Source organism: Mauremys reevesii, linkage group 1 (genome assembly GCF_016161935.1).
Source record: "Mauremys reevesii isolate NIE-2019 linkage group 1, ASM1616193v1, whole genome shotgun sequence".
Classification (NCBI taxonomy): domain Eukaryota; kingdom Metazoa; phylum Chordata; order Testudines; family Geoemydidae; genus Mauremys; species Mauremys reevesii.
This window is the reverse complement of record NC_052623.1, coordinates 287,958,325-287,974,070: the sequence shown is the minus strand read 5'-3', so window position 1 is coordinate 287,974,070 and position 15,746 is coordinate 287,958,325. Positions and strand designations below refer to the sequence as shown.

General features: G+C 41.7%; 1 protein-coding gene across 1 annotated transcript in view; it reads right to left on the bottom strand.

Moving 5' to 3' along the window:
• The window catches only part of PPFIA2 (PTPRF interacting protein alpha 2), a 618,303-nt gene that overhangs the window by 26,815 nt on the left and 575,742 nt on the right, over positions 1-15,746 (bottom strand). Inside the window, exons 23-26 of the mRNA XM_039497350.1 lie at positions 11,442-11,523; positions 8,649-8,849; positions 5,144-5,206; positions 3,451-3,480 (exon numbers count right to left, since the gene is read on the bottom strand). Coding sequence (XP_039353284.1) covers positions 3,451-3,480; positions 5,144-5,206; positions 8,649-8,849; positions 11,442-11,523 — 376 coding nt within the window. The remainder of the gene's footprint in view (positions 1-3,450; positions 3,481-5,143; positions 5,207-8,648; positions 8,850-11,441; positions 11,524-15,746) is intronic.

Here is a 15,746-nt window from a genome sequence, read left to right as displayed (position 1 = left end):
TTGGAATCGATATGAACAAGCACTCGAAGAAGAAAAGACGGTTACTCACCTTTGTAACTGTTGTTCTTCGAGATGTGCTGCTCATATCCACTCCAAACCCGCCCTCCTTCCCCACTGTCGGAGTAACCGGCAAGAAGGAACTGAGGGGGCGATTGGGTCGGCAGGGGTATATATCTGCTCAGCCGACCCACCGAGTGTTGCTAGGGTAAAAATCTTCCGACGAGCGTGCACGCGGCGTGCACACACCTAATTGGAATGGATATGAGCAACACATCTCGAAGAACAGTTACAAAGGCGAGTAACCGTCTTTTTTCAGAACTGCAAGGCTCCCAGGAACCACAGCTGTACCGCCCCCAGCCCCACCCACAGCCCTTCCACACAGCTGCATCTCCTGTCTAGGATCTGTACAGCCCCGCTGGAGGTCAGGGCTGGGGGCGGTACAGCTGCACTGGAGGTGCTGCTGCCAGCATGGGGCTGCCAATGCTCCTTTTGCCCCTGCGGTTCCCGGGAGCCCTGCAGGTCAGAAATCCATATCCGGCGCAGCGGGATGACAGAACCCCCCCAGGTAACATGGGACGGGGAGAGCGTGGGGGGCCCCAGTCTGGGGACAGGGAGGAGTCACATGGGCAGTCACGTGCCCCTCCCCCGTTAGCTGTTGCCCCACTTTGTGTCCCTCCCATGAGTCGCCCAGGCATACCAATAAGAATTAAAATCTACTTGCACCACTGTGTAAGTACGACACAAGAAGTAATTCTTCCACTCTACTCAGTACTGATAAAGCCTCAACTGGAGTATTGTGTCCAGTTCTGGGCATCACACTTTGGGAAAGATGTGGACAAATTGGAGAAAACCCAGAGGGGAGCAACAAAAAATGTTAAAGGTCTAGAAAATATGACCAATGAGGAAAGACTGCGTTTGTTTAGTCTGGAGAAGAGAAGACTGAGATGGGACATGATAACAGTCTTCAAGTACATAATGTTAGTATAAAAAGAGGAGGGTGATAAATTGTTCTCCTTATCCACTAAGCACAGGACAAGAAGTAATGGGCTTAAACTGCAGCAAGGGAGATTTAGTTAAGACATTAAGGAAAATTTCCTAACTATATGGGTAGTTATGCACTGGAACAAGTCACCTAGGGAGGTTGTGGAATCGTTGTCCTTGGAGATTTTTAAGAACAGGGCAGACAAACACCTGTCAGGGATGACCCACATAATACTTAGTCCTTCCTCAGCATAGGAGACTGGACTAGATGACCTACTGAGGTCCCTTCCAATCCTACAATACGGTGATCTATGATTTAAAAGGACTCGGTAGTATATGGTATGGTTTTCAAATAAAATAATAATAATAAAAAATCTTTGAAATTGTGTAATATACTGAAAAGCTTCTACATTAATGGTTCAGCTCCAAGAACTAGCACAATTTCCTTGATAGCTGTGTCATCTCAGCATGCTGCACTTTGGGTTATCAAAGTGAAGCCAGTCTGCTGTGACTGTTGATCCTAAACACAATTTGCAAAGGGTATTCTTTCTAGTAGTTCCGGGGCATTCAGCCTTTAGTGTAATTAATAGGGCCTTTCAGCTTCCAGATGTGAAGTACATGATGGTTGTAGACCAGTGTTTCCCAAACTTGTTCCGCCGCTTACGTAGGGAAAGCCCCTGGTGGCCAGGGCCGGTTTGTTTACCTGCCATGTTTGCAGGTCCGGCCGATCGCGGCTCCCACTGGCTGCAGTTCGCCGTTCTAGGCCAATGAGAGCTGCTGGAAGTGTTGGCCAGTACGTCCCACGGCCCGTCCCGCTTCCTGCAGCTCCCATTGGCCTGGAGCAGCAAACCGTGGCCACTGGGAGCCGCGATCGGCCAGACCTGCAGACACGGCAGGTAAACAAACTGGCCCGGACCGCCAGGGGCTTTCCCTGAACAAGCGACGGAACAAGTTTGGGAAACATTGTTGTAGACTTTACATGCAGAGCATCTAGGCCCACATTTTTAGAGATATTTAGGCACCTAACTCCCATTGAAATCAACGGGAGTTAGGTGCCTAAATACCTTTAAAAATCTGATCCCGTATTCTATAAATGACACACACAAAGAACCTCCAAAAATGTATACAAAAATTGTGCAGGCACTTGGTTGTACCTTCAGTTATCCCTGCTGCACATACATATAAATAAGGATCTAAGTTTACTATGAATCAACCACAGGATGGTGTCAGGATGCCTCCAGCTGACCTATCATCCTTTCTCCCCCATAGTTTACTGATTATTTCATCAGGAAGAGGGAGCATGCCATCTCTGTGACTTGGATGGCCTTCCACAGACCCTGGTGGCCAAAACAAGAAAGGTCTTTTTTTCTGTGCTGGCAGGGTTTGAAAGACATTGCCAGTAGGAACAGGAACCATACCTGCACCATTCACAATAGCCTGACATTAATATCCCATCTGAATAAGCAGCACATAAACTCAGTTTGTTGTGACCTAATTGCCCCAAACTTGGGCATGTGCTTAGGAAAAGGTGTGCTAAGGACAGTGTGGGAAGGACATGAGGCATGCAGGGCCTTACTACTGAGTACATGTACACAGGCCCACCGACAACAATTCTGGGCCCCAGGGCAGAACACGCAGTGGGCCTGAGCTGCTGCCGACTGCGCTGCTAGTGCTCAGTGAACTGCTGAGCATGCTCTTCGGCATAGCCAGGGCTTCTACATGCCCGCCCGGCGGCCTTTGCCGCTGCCGGTACCACCCCATGCACACCAAGGAGCCCTGCGGCCTGCCCAGGCGATTTAACCGGGCCAGGGCTCCCGGCCACCACTACCGCAGCAGCGGCCAGGGGCCCCTGTGCCCTTTTAAATTGCTCGGGATGCTGGGCAATTGCCCCCTTTGCCCTCCCGTTGGCGGGCCTGCATGTACATCACCCATCCCCTGAGCAAACACGTTTCTAATCAATACCAGTATCGTTGGGAGCTGCATCTTGCTGGTGTTGAGGTCATGTAGCAGACACGCTCATTCTTTATGAGCATTAGGGACTGCAGGGTAACAAGGCATTTGCAGCCACTGTCAGTAATCTGCTTGCTAGTGTGTTGTGTCTTACTTCCTCATCATCCCAAGCAAAAGCAAATCATACTAGTGCACATAATGGATATGTGTGCAAAGTGTATATGCACAAAATAAAGGATTGTGTTGAGTCTCCTTAAAATATCTGGTTACAAAAGATGGTAGCAATTTATATAAAGGAAAATATTTGCTGCAAATATGCTATCTATGTTTTATGTAACAAACCTGTCTAGAAAAGATTTTTTTAAATTAAAAATGTAAAAGATACTCAAATTAGTAGGAGGAAATCATGCATTAGACTCATACAATAGCTGATAAAATGTTACAAGGTTTTCTATTACTATGTTAATTAAATTATTATTAGTCTTCCATCCTAAAAGTGTAAAGTCAAAAGATTCATACCTGGGCCCAGCTGCCTTCCTCAGACTCTTTCTGTATCATCAGCAAGGAGCCATTAGAAAAGCAGGTAAAAAATACAATAAACACAAGTCAAGAAGCAAAAGGTGATTATAATGCAAATGTTAACAATTCTAGTACAAAGAAAAATGTACAAATAAATATGCTGATAATGCATTTGACCTAGTGTCAGTGGCAAACTGCTTAGCTAACCTACAAAACTGACACCATTATAATTAAGGTTGAGTAAAAAACTTCTTAGTACTGACAAATCAAGAAAATATTAAAGATATAAAAAAACCTTCATAGTTTTGTGAAATTTTACAAGTTCATCTCAAACTCCCTTGGTTGTTTTCACAAAAGCAGCTACTAAAGTCAAAATTTTGCTATTTTGTCTCAAAATATTGAAAATTAGGGGAAACCCACTGTTTTGTCCAGCAAAGTCTCAAAACATTCATAATGTAAAGCCGTGTTTACAGGCAGAATGGTTGAAATTTTGCCCTGATTCAGATCTGTGAATACCTGTAAAGCTTTCGTGTTTGACTTGCACATACTTAACAGGCAAAGTAATAGTTCCATTCAATTGTGTTAACAGTAACATTTTGTACAACACATTGCAATAAAGCTACTCACTTTCTTGTACCAAAAGTATGTGGTTTTTTCCCTGGTCAATTTTCCAGGACTAGCTCTGTTTGTTGGTGCTAAAGGTGTTGTTATTGTGTTAGTGTTTTCTTTACCAATAATGATAAAGCTGAGAGGAGGCTTGGTTGTAAAAAATAATTGGTAAGGAAATCACTCCATGAAATTTATAGTGAATATGTAAAACAATGAAAATGTGTAACAAATCCAACTTTGCTGCATTAAAATGTAGATTTAGCACCTCCCCTGCCATTTATGGGCTAGGCTAACTGTAAATTATTCTGAACTGAGGATAAGGTTTCATACATCTGTTTTTTAAGCTCAGTTAATTGCTTACAAGCATGGTCTCACGCTGGCATAGAAAAACCTTACCTTTGAAAACAAAATATAATTCTAACCCCGAGGTTTTAGGGAATGAAAAAAATCTGAGCCATTGACTGGAGGATACATATTGCCATACATTTTAAGTCTCTACCAAAATCAGTAAGACGTTTGCCAAAAAATCAATGGCACAATAGTCACCCCAAGTCCCAGAAATGTGAACAACCTGGTCTGGTTTTCAAAGAGAATTCTAGCTAAAGCATTTTTGTCCTGATTACATACTGTTCAGGCTTCCTCTAGATTAACATCTCTCAGTCTCATCATTATCGCAAACTTCTATTTAAAGTGATACTGGAAAGGAGGCTTAGGGACAGGTGCAGTACTGAAATTGCTATAGACTCATTTTGAACAGACTAGATTTCAAATTGACAGTGTTCCCTTATGTTAAACACTCTTCCTGCATATTCAACAGAGCGTGACATCCAAATTAATGTTTCAGAAAATGGAACTACAGCTGTACAGTGAAACTTCAGTACTGTGTGCAAGTTAATATAGTCTCTGTGACTGTAATACATTTGGTATTTTATTTTTGGGGGAACTGTTATGTTTTCTCGAACTGTATATTTGAGAAACAATCTACAGGTGATCTGACAATTGTAAACAACTACATACACTTCAGTTGTGTTCTTGGCATTAAAATAAATATCACTGTTGTTTAAATAAAATTGGAAAGACTAACCGTTTTGGCTGGAGCTGCAAGATTTTCCATTTCTTCATGGGTCACCCAAACATTGCCTGAGGGCTGTTAACAAGGCCCACAGGGAAGCAGGTAGAATCCACATTAGGTAAGCAGTGTTAAAGAAGAAAGGCAGCACCACTGTAAGTTAACAGCGTATAGCATCACAATCAGCACAACCACGTTCTTGCCTCAATCGAGCTGCAACTAGAGAGAACTTTAGACAACTTGCTTTACATCTTTCTTCACTAAGATCTTAACAGATGATTGTTTATTAACCAGAACTGGTGGATGAAATGTCTTACTCCTAATGTGGTAGAAATTCTCTGAATACCATTACAAAGGAAAGAACAACAGTTAAAGCGAGTATATCACACAAAGCGCCAACATAAGCTTTTATGTGGTAACTGAATCCTGAAGAGAGTTCTAATTTGGTGATGAATTTCCAGCCTAAAAATTCTGCACACATACTGCAGTTGCATTGTAGTATTTCCATTGATAGTAACTGAAATTTACAGAGAGGCAAAATAAGAAAAATGCTGCTTGAGAATGTATCAGAGTTTGATTTAAGAATACTTATTTTGTATATTTGGTCATGTGACCTTGACAATTTGGGTTTTCATGGTTTTAAAGCTTTAAATTCTTGAATCTCAACATCTACACTTATTAAATAATTATTGTCTGACCCCCGTTATGCCCCTCCCCCCAATTTCCCACAAATGTGAAAATTTAAATTGATAAAACTTTTATGCAACTGTGAACATTTAAATAAATAAAAATAGTATATAGTATGTAGTATAACATAAGATCCCTTTCTCTACAGCTCTGTATGTCAAACATTCTTGAAGAATTTCTTTTAAGCATGTTCGTTTTTTCCCCTCATTCCATTGTTTTTAATAAGGGTTAGAGTCTGACTTGCCCCGGTGTGACCAGGCAGGGAAGTAAGGGGGTTCAAGAGCTGGCTGAGCACACAAGGGCACAGGCTGCATTAAATTAACTTCCTTCTGGGGAAAGAGAGAGGACAGAGGAGTTCTGACTCACGGTACAGCTGCATGCCACCCATCCCTCACGGCTAAGTGCAAAAAGCCCAATCTACCCTAATATTTCTAGCCTAAATATGTGACATCTCATCTGGTAAATGTCAATGCTTTTCTTCAGCTGTGTAACTATATATTTTAAAGGTGCCTCAGTAATGGGAATAGAGAAACAGAGATGTTCAGGGTAAAATTTGACTTTCAATGAAACTCAGACTTCTCAGTGCCTGAGCCACTTTTGAAAATGGTATTTAGGTGTGTTTGTTTGAAAATTTACCCTAAGTCATTATCGTTTTTTGCTATTGTCTTCAATGAGCGCAAGATTCATCCTTGAATGAGGAAAGCCATCAGATTTTGAGTACATATGCCAGATTCTTAGGGCCAGGTTACTGATAACAGTACCTTGGATAGTACCACTTCAAGGAGGAGCACTCTGAGTAGTAGAAATCAGCTCATTGGAGGAATAAGGTCCTCCTCAAAGTAAGAGTAACAGAATTTGGCCCTTAGCAGTTACTGGAATAGTGGACATATTTTGACTGCATACACAAAGCTCTAAAAGATGTTTAAATATCTTAGGGATCAAAAACCACCAGTATGGGCACACTATAGAAAAACTGATTGTGCAGATCAAGTGGTGCAGAATTGTAGATGACATCATGACAGCACAAACTTGAGCAGTGCTCTAAAAAGTCTTACAGCCACCTGATCATGCAGTGACTTACAACTACTGTTTGTTCAAGATACATTTCACTATGACAGATAAAATTCACCTGCTCAGATCTGTGTCTGCAATTGTTTCCTTAAATTTTAAATCTATTGCTGAGTAACATAATGTATGTGCAACACAGTTCATTATCACTGAGCATTTAAAATATGGAAATTAAGAAGTTAAGAATATGGAAGTTAAGGTAGAGAAATATTCAAATATCCTCACTGTTCAAACAATCTCTTCAATGAAAGAACAAGTGCACTATATTACACTACACATTTAAAAATCTCCTTAATTCTGTCCCCATATTTCAGCCCAGCTTCCACTTATAGATCTGAAAACAATTTACATAAAAGAAACTGTACTTGTATTTGCAGCTGACTAAAATTAACATGTACCAGAGGCTACAAAATAGCTTAGTCTCTAGAAAGTTCAAAACTCACTTTGCAGACTCAAGAGGTTTGTATACAGGGGTTTGAATGAGCTTCCAGACTTTTGGATGCTGATCCAAACCAAGGCTCAGTGCCCAAATTATTCCAGTGTCCCCCTTTCCCAGGCAGCATGCTGCCCCTGGCCCTCTTCATTTTCAATCAGCTTCCCCTTTTCTGACAGGAAAATACTATACAGCCTAGGGAGATAACCACTCAATACAATGTACTATCCTTAAATTTGAGTGTTGTCTTAGGTTTTTCCATTTCTTGTCCACTTCTTTCTTTTCTCCTCTTTTCTCTCACTTTGACTCATTTGCCTTATCTCTTTTTCCTGCTGCCTAATGTTCTCCTCTCTTGACTTTCTTTCTACCCTTTTTTCCTTCAGGGTCTCTACCTCTCAGCCTTTCCCTTCACCACTTCTGCACAATTCCCATCTGTCCAAGCCCCTTTTCTCTTTCTCTGACCTCCAATATCTCTTTCTAGGCCCAGCTTTCTCACCTTACTTCCAGTCATCTATTTCTTAGCGTTCACAATCTGTCTCATGATTCTCTCCCTTCCTAACTCCTATTCTTTATTTCATTCCCCACTAGCATGGTCCCTTTGTTCTCCATCTCCCCACTTCCATGCACACTCTTACCATAACACACACAGGATCCTCACCCTTTCAAATTCACTTCCACTTCTCACCTTTGTTCTCTTTCAAACAGGCTTCTTCCCATCACTTTCATTCTCTCTCCTATATGCACTCGTCTCCTGCCTGCTCTCTCTCCTCCCATCACTCATGCCATTATACACAGAAAATAAAACACTTTCTATCTCTCTTCCTTCTTCTCACTACATACTCTTGCTGCCTCTCCTAGGGAGGAAAGATAAGCAGGAGGATACAGCAGATCCAGGCTGGGGGATAACTGAAAAAGGTAGAAGGAGGGAGAGGCAAGAATATTCTGTGGGAGGAAAGAGACAGGGCAGGAAAAGTATCTGGTTCATTTGGGGGAGAGGATGTGACTTGGCGAAAGGGGAAAATAAAACACCTGCAAAAGTACAAGTAAGCTTCCAAATGTTAGGTATCTATGTATAGCACACGTGAGCATTTTGAGGTTTGCCCTTCTCTCATATTGATCACTGAAGTAATTTCAAGGTTAATCAGAAGCACGATGTTAAAAAAATGTATTTTTTACAGGAAAGTATCAGTGATCAACAAGCAAGTAAAGGCACTTCCACTCTCTTCAGGACAGTTCAGACTGATTTTGATTTGGTTTGTACTACACAGCTTTTGCTATGGATTTTGACATAGTGTCAAGTGTGAGAAAGAAAGTTGGCTGAACATGACTCACTGTTCTAGAAGTGGGAGGAGCTGATGGACTCGTAAGTGAGACCATCTCCTGGATTGCTAGTCGGAGCTTTAAGCGATGGAGAGGGTTGCTGATGCCAATTTCTCTCTGAATCTCAGTATCAGACAAAGCAGACATTATGGCTCCACTCTTCACATTTGCACGGCAAGCAGCAACATACCATGCAGGCATTCCCAACCACAGCTGTTGAGAAAAAAGTCACTAGTTTAAGACACTAGAACTCAATTTCTGAGATTTCATACATGATTTAGTTATTAAGACACCTGCCATGTTAATTACTACAGTAATGCTCAAGCACTCAAATCACCAGTTTGTGAAAGCCCCTTTTGCGCATGCAGATTCAGGCATTGTACAGGCAACAAGTGTGATCGAAAAGTGATTTTGATGTTGTGAAATGGCTTTGGAACTCTGGACCTGAGCACGACTGGAGATTTCACGTTAGCTCTCTAGCGTTCCATAACCATACCAGGAATGTCGAATACAGGTATGTTTCCTAGGGTATATCTATATTCCAGCTTGAGGAGACATACCCGCACTAGCTCACTGAGAGCTAGTGTGTGGAACATTGAGTATACCCACAACAGTGTGAGCCACTGACAGGGTAGCTGCCCTGAGTACTTACCTCGCACTGTGGATGGGTTGTGCTCAGGGTGGCTAGCCCCTTGCGCCGTGGCTGCTACACACTATTTGAGTGTGCTAGATCAATGAGTGTGAGCACAGGTATGTTTCCTTGAGCACAAAGTGTAGACCTATGCAAAGTGTTTTCAGAGCTGCTCAAAATCCCTGCCTGCAACAGTTCTACTATTCTTTTCATGACCTCTTATGAGCAGAGACTGACCGTACGACTGAACTGTGCTCAACTGTTTTGCATTCTTCTAGGCATGCAAAAACACACTGCCTGTTGTGTCCCTTATTATGATTGAAAGAACACCCAGATCTTCTTATCCACAGGAAAGAATTCCATATCAAAGAAATACATATGTGAACCCTCCAAAACACGGTCCCCCCAAAAAAACCAAACACCCTCCCCCAAAACCAGGGAGCTCCTAGTCACAGTATGAAATACATTCAATTATAATGAAATGTGCAGAAGGAGGACCAAAAGACATAACTTGACAACATTTTCAGAAGTGACTAGTGATTTTGGGTGCTCAACTTGAGAAATTTGTACTTTTCAAATATAAGGTGTAAAAAAGCACGTTTCAATTAATGCATTAGCTACTGGTAGTGTACAAACATTCTTTTCTGTTCTGTTGCCTATACCACACTCATCAGCATGGAACTGAGTGCCTGCTGAACACTCCACTTAGTTTGCACTTAAACAGTTCCTTAGAACAGAAGACAACAATTTGGAAAGGAGAGCGGCCTAAGTTTGAGTTCTTTACTTCTGTAGAACTTGATTCAAAGTTAAATTACATGAATGGGTAAAAAGGAGTGTGAAGGTTTTAATCAGCTCTATAGCAGACACTTATCTACATCAGAAACAACCACTTAGTGTGACACAAATAGTGTCTCTGAGAAGTGTATACCCATTGTTCCAAGCCAGGAGGATGCAGCTCAAGATTGAGACATGCTATCAGCATTAGTTACGGAAGCTCACAGCTCTTAAGATTTATCCAAGTTATACATACTGTAATCATGTGGTGACTCACCCCTGCAGCGCCTCCTGCTGGTGACCTGGGAATTAGCTCTTTTTCCAGCCTTGAAGCGCCCTCTGCAGGCCGAAATCTCGCCACTCACTGGTTTGGCCCTCTTGTCCCTCCTAGACCTGGTGCCCCTTCCCTCAGGGTGCTGCCCCCCAGGCAGTACCCGCACTCTCTGGGTCTCCCCACCCAGGGGAACCCCTGGGGTCTCCCCGTAGAAGACCCCTGTATAACTGGGATCCATCATCCCCTGATTCCTTGAAGTCCGGGCAATAGTTCCCATGTCCGTGCTCATGTTCCTTGTATCGGGGGTGGACCACTTATGCCCCCATTCTCCACCACTTTCAGTTCCTCAAGGCTCGGGTTCGGGCAACAGTCCCACAGTCCATGCCCTGCCCCTTGGCCTTTCCCCAGCCCTGCTCCACTCCAGGTACCTTCTCTCAGCTCCCTGCAGCCAGATACCTCCCTCTCAAAGCTAGAGAGAGTCTGCTGAGCTCCTGGCTCCCAGCCTCTTATATAGGGCCAGCTGAGGCCTGTCTGGGGCATGGTCCAGCTGCGGCTGCTTCCCCAATCAGCCTCATAGCTGCTTTCTCCCAGCCACAGCCCTCTGCAGGGCTACTTTTACCCCTCCCGGGCAGGAGCAGCTGATCACCCGGCTACAATACATATATTGTTTGCCTTAATTTGCCCCCCTTGTACTTATGTGTTATGTAAAGTCTTTAAATTATATGACTACATACTATTTGTGAAGGTAAGATCCTCTATACATATCTGCCACTAGGGGAAATAAGAGAGACAGACACACTCAGACAGTGGGTTTCCTGGACATTTACTGACAGAGGAACATTGAGACTCAGGAACCCAGTGTTCAATTGCAGTTTTTCTAGCGTAGCTTTCTTCAGAGGTAATAAACCTTTTTTTGCCCCCCTTCCATCCAACCTGCCTCAATCGCCCTCTCGGCAGCTTCTGTCTCAGTCCCCCACCCGTTAGCCTCCTGCAGTGATACTACAGCTAATAGAAAGTAAGAAAAGGAAACATTCAATCTTTCTTTCCAAATACTGTCTCTCAGAGTTTGGGAGGGTAACATAAATACAGACGTTCTGTGAATAAGATCCATGCTTCCAACACTTACCTCCAGCCACGCAACCACTGTAGGCCCGTCCCACTGTGCAAAAGGCAATCCCTTTCTCCGAGCTTCTTCCAGAAGTTCATGCCTAAAAGTGTATCAGAAAGTGTTAAGTAGGTGTCAGTACCTGGGACATCAGAGCTACACTTGTACTTCCAAGGCTAAATGCAACAATAATGCAGCACAATAACTCTCCTCATTTACACCAATAACCTTGTTAAAGTATTTAAGCCTAAGTAAAAGCAGCTCCTTGCCTTTTCTGAACATATTCCTTTCTCTATCCCAAACTTTTTTCTCTTTCTGTTCTAGGACTAGGACTCCTATGATAATGCCTAACATGTAAAGGAAATACATTTGTATTTTAATTGTCAACATTTCTGGGTTGCGTATAGAAATATACCACAGAGAAGACATCTATTATACAATTTTGTTACATGTTTTGACACAATTCATTGGATAAGCATTGTGATAATTTATCAATGATATGTGAATCATTACAAAGGTGGCCAGCTACAGATCCAAATTCTGCGCCTGCCATCTCCCCTGGACTTCAAAGCTTGTAGAACACGTCACTCCACAGTAAGAATTTGGCTTTTGCAGCCTTTAAAACAAAGAGTGTAACATCACATTTAATATAATCATATTGAATATGATGCAGATTATATACTTTTAAATCTATTAAAATATCAGGAAAATGCTAACTTTACATTTCACCCATATTAAATAATTTGATCACGCACACAAAAAAAAATTCTTTTGCACAGGGGAAAGGATCAACGGGATATTGCAGGAGGCACAGAATTCATCATGTAGCCCTTCTAAAACCTGTTTCTTATTAACCAAAGTATTTCTGTCTGCCTCCCACTGAGAGGAACACAGAAGGCAGGTTCTCAGCAGTAATGGAAACAAATTAGATAAGGACTATGCTAATGTAACATTAAAATTTGCTGACAACACCTCATAAGAAAGGAAATTCAAAGTGATAATATTGCTTTTGCTTCCTTGTCCTTTATTGTTGCAGCCTGCATGGTTCAGAGATCCCCCAACAATGCTTCTTTGCCTTAGTAGCCCTTCACATAGGGATCTTGAAAAACTGTGGTACAATGAAGCAGAGATAAAGGCAAGAGAATGACCCTGTTTTTTTTAAGAAATAAACTTGGGGTTCCCAAATCATGAAGGGTCAGATTCTGTTACTTGTGCCCCTACTGAGTATCCTTTTATTCTGTAAATTACTCCATTGTAATCAATGGAGTAACACTTTCAGATAGATGCTATTCAGTGAGTGAGCGTTTTAGAATTTGGCTCTAGTAGAAGGGGAGAAAGATTGATTAAGACCTGCACACCTCTTTGTCCTGATAATCTAATTTTTTATTTGAATCAAGTTGTCCAGCAGTGACAAACACAAACTACTTATGTCACCATCCTTTTCAAATTTATGTTTTCAGTTCTATGGAACTGTTTAATTTCTTAAATGACAACTTTCAGGTGCAATGCAAGTTTTTTAGATAGCCAAAAGTCAGAGTTTATAGGTGAAATCAGCTGCTTAGTTACCTAAATTCCCTAAATTATTTTGAATCCACAAGAAGAGTCCATTTTTTAAAATCTGGCCCTACAGCTGCTTCAGGTTTCTGTATTTCAGCTATAGATAACACCATTGACATCTGACAACACTTTTCAACCAAAATCATCTAGGCTTCCCTCTCAGCGCACACACGATCCTCTGCTGCAGGGAGTTTTGCAGCTGCTTGTAGGAAACTGGTTATATAACTGCCACTTGCTATCCATGTCCTTTTCCTGAATCCCAGCTAGGCCAAGGAGACCTGGGGAGCTGAGCCAAGGAGCCCAAGTAAAAAAGTCAGTTAACTGCTTGGTGTGTAAGGATGGTGTTTACTGTCTGTGGGTGGCTGGTGGAAGTGAGGGTTTCCTGCTCCAATTTCCCAGAGAGGGTGGAGTGGCCCTCTCTACCACACCGTTGTTGCACAGGTTCTACCCAATAATGAGTATGAGATCACTCAACCACCCCCTCCCCATCATCCGTGTGAGCTTCCTCCGTGCTCAGCAGTATGTGAGTTGGGAGGAACTTTGGTCTAGGAGGCAAATTTGGGCTTGTTAAACCCATGGCTGAACTCTGGAATTGAAGTGCCAGGAAAGGAGACATAATCTTTAGGCCCCAGAGCCACTTTACAATGTCTTTCCCCTCAACAACTCACTTCCTCCAGCCTGGAATATCAGAGAAAGTATTGAGCATGTTCAGTATCTCTCTGATGTGATTCCCATGAGCTCAGTTGCCATACAGTAATCAAACTGGAGTCAGGTTTGGGCTCTCAGTTTAGCATTATGCTGCCGCTTCTGAGGGAGATGTTCTCCCCTGGATAAGCGAAGAGCCTCTATAGCTGCATGGTCAGTCAGACTCGTGGCGGTACTTATGGGAGAGCAGCTCTGGATATTGCTTTTGGCTGAACAGAACCATCCAAAACCTGAATTTCTTATGCTCCTGGCTGCAGCTATCAGTGACATCACAAATAATCCTGAGGTTCTTGGAAGACACAGCAGGTGAGGGAGGAAAATGATTATAAATAATTTTAAAATCTATTATTCAGTCAAATATTGTATTAGGGTGAAATTAACCCTTGGGCAGAGTGCCTGCACAAGACCAAAGCCTCACTTAATGATTTGGGATCTTAAAGACATTTTTATTCATTTAATTTTTTAGAAAGATTGGAATTTATATTTAAAAGCTCAGATAATAATTTCCTTTTCCTTTATAGTTTTGCCTACAAATAATGAAATGCAAGTTTTATTTAATTTGAATTTCCCTTTTTTTAAAAAAATACCCTGTGGTTTAAATATATGTATGATTTTATATTATACAATATGAAATTATAAATTATGTCACTTAGGCTGTATACAGCGTTTGAACCTTGGCTCTGCAGAACTAAAAACAGAGCCTCTATTACTCCATCTAAAAGCAGTAATTTCTTAGGTGACAGCTGTAGTAGACACTTATCCTCTTACATGAATCAGCCCCTAGAGGGGGACAAAGATACATTCTTTGTTAGATTGGGTTACAAAAATGAGCATGATGCAAGTTAATTAATAAATGATGTATAATTTTGATAAAAAGTAAATCTAATTAATAAAGGTAATATAACTAAAATAGCAACTTCCAGTATTTATGAATAATATGAATCTTCTGCAGTGATTGTATGTCTGCAGCAAATTTTCAAACCAAAATTCCTTGGCTATTTCAAAGTCAAGTTTAAAAAAAAATCAAAATCAAGATGTTAGTATCAAGATTGTGTTATATCAGAGGTCACACTAGCTGATGGCTTTATAATCTCTGAATCTATTAAAGTGGTTTTCACTTGAGAATACATTAGTTTATTTACAGTATAAACTCCTTGCAAAAAGAATCCGATAATTTTCAAATGAATCTGTTATTTTTCATTACAACAATGTGAAAATGGCTAAAATTGTGCGCAAATTTTCCTACCACCAGGGTAATAACAGCTATAAACCAGTTCACATACATTTAGATGCCATTTTGGGAGAAAAATGTATCCACTACACTTCATCAAAGTAGTTTATGAGGCCATGAAGTTATTCTAAGTAAAACCCACACATTAGTGACGGAGAGGAAGGGGCCCATGGCTCCAGAGGGTAGCTGCTGCTTGCTCCGCAGATGGACAGAGAGGCCCCTGGTTAGAGGAAGCTACAACTGCAGCTGCCTCCTTCCTGCCTAGCTAAGCAACTGATCATTAGGGGAGGAACAGTGTGTGCTCAGCTGCACTGATAACAGCCTCCCACTGTTTCCCTCTGCTGGGGTTTACAGCTGGTGGGGAGAAATGCAGTGTTCCCCTCCCTACTCTGAAAGGTGGGGAGGAGCTGGCAGATGTCAGAGAAAGCACTATATACTGTTACACTGTGTCACTTGTTTGTATCTTTAGGCAGATACAGAACTTTCCTTGCTTTCCTATCTAATTTTTGGCAACATATGCAACCAATATGGTCAGGAGAACTGATATTAATTAGACTTTACTGTAGGAGGTAGTTTGAATATAATAGTCTCTAAAAGAGTTTGCAAGCACTGGAATGATTACAAAATGAATCAATATGTTTAGATATTATTATTTAAGAATAAAATGCCCTTTATTTAAGACACTGTGGGAGTAATGGTAATATGAATGTAGGACTGGAAGGGACCTTGATAGGTCATCTAGTCCAGTCCTCTGCACAGAGGAAGGACAAAGTATTAGGGACCATCGCTGATAAGAGTTTGTCTAACCTGCTCTTAAAAACCTCCAATGACAG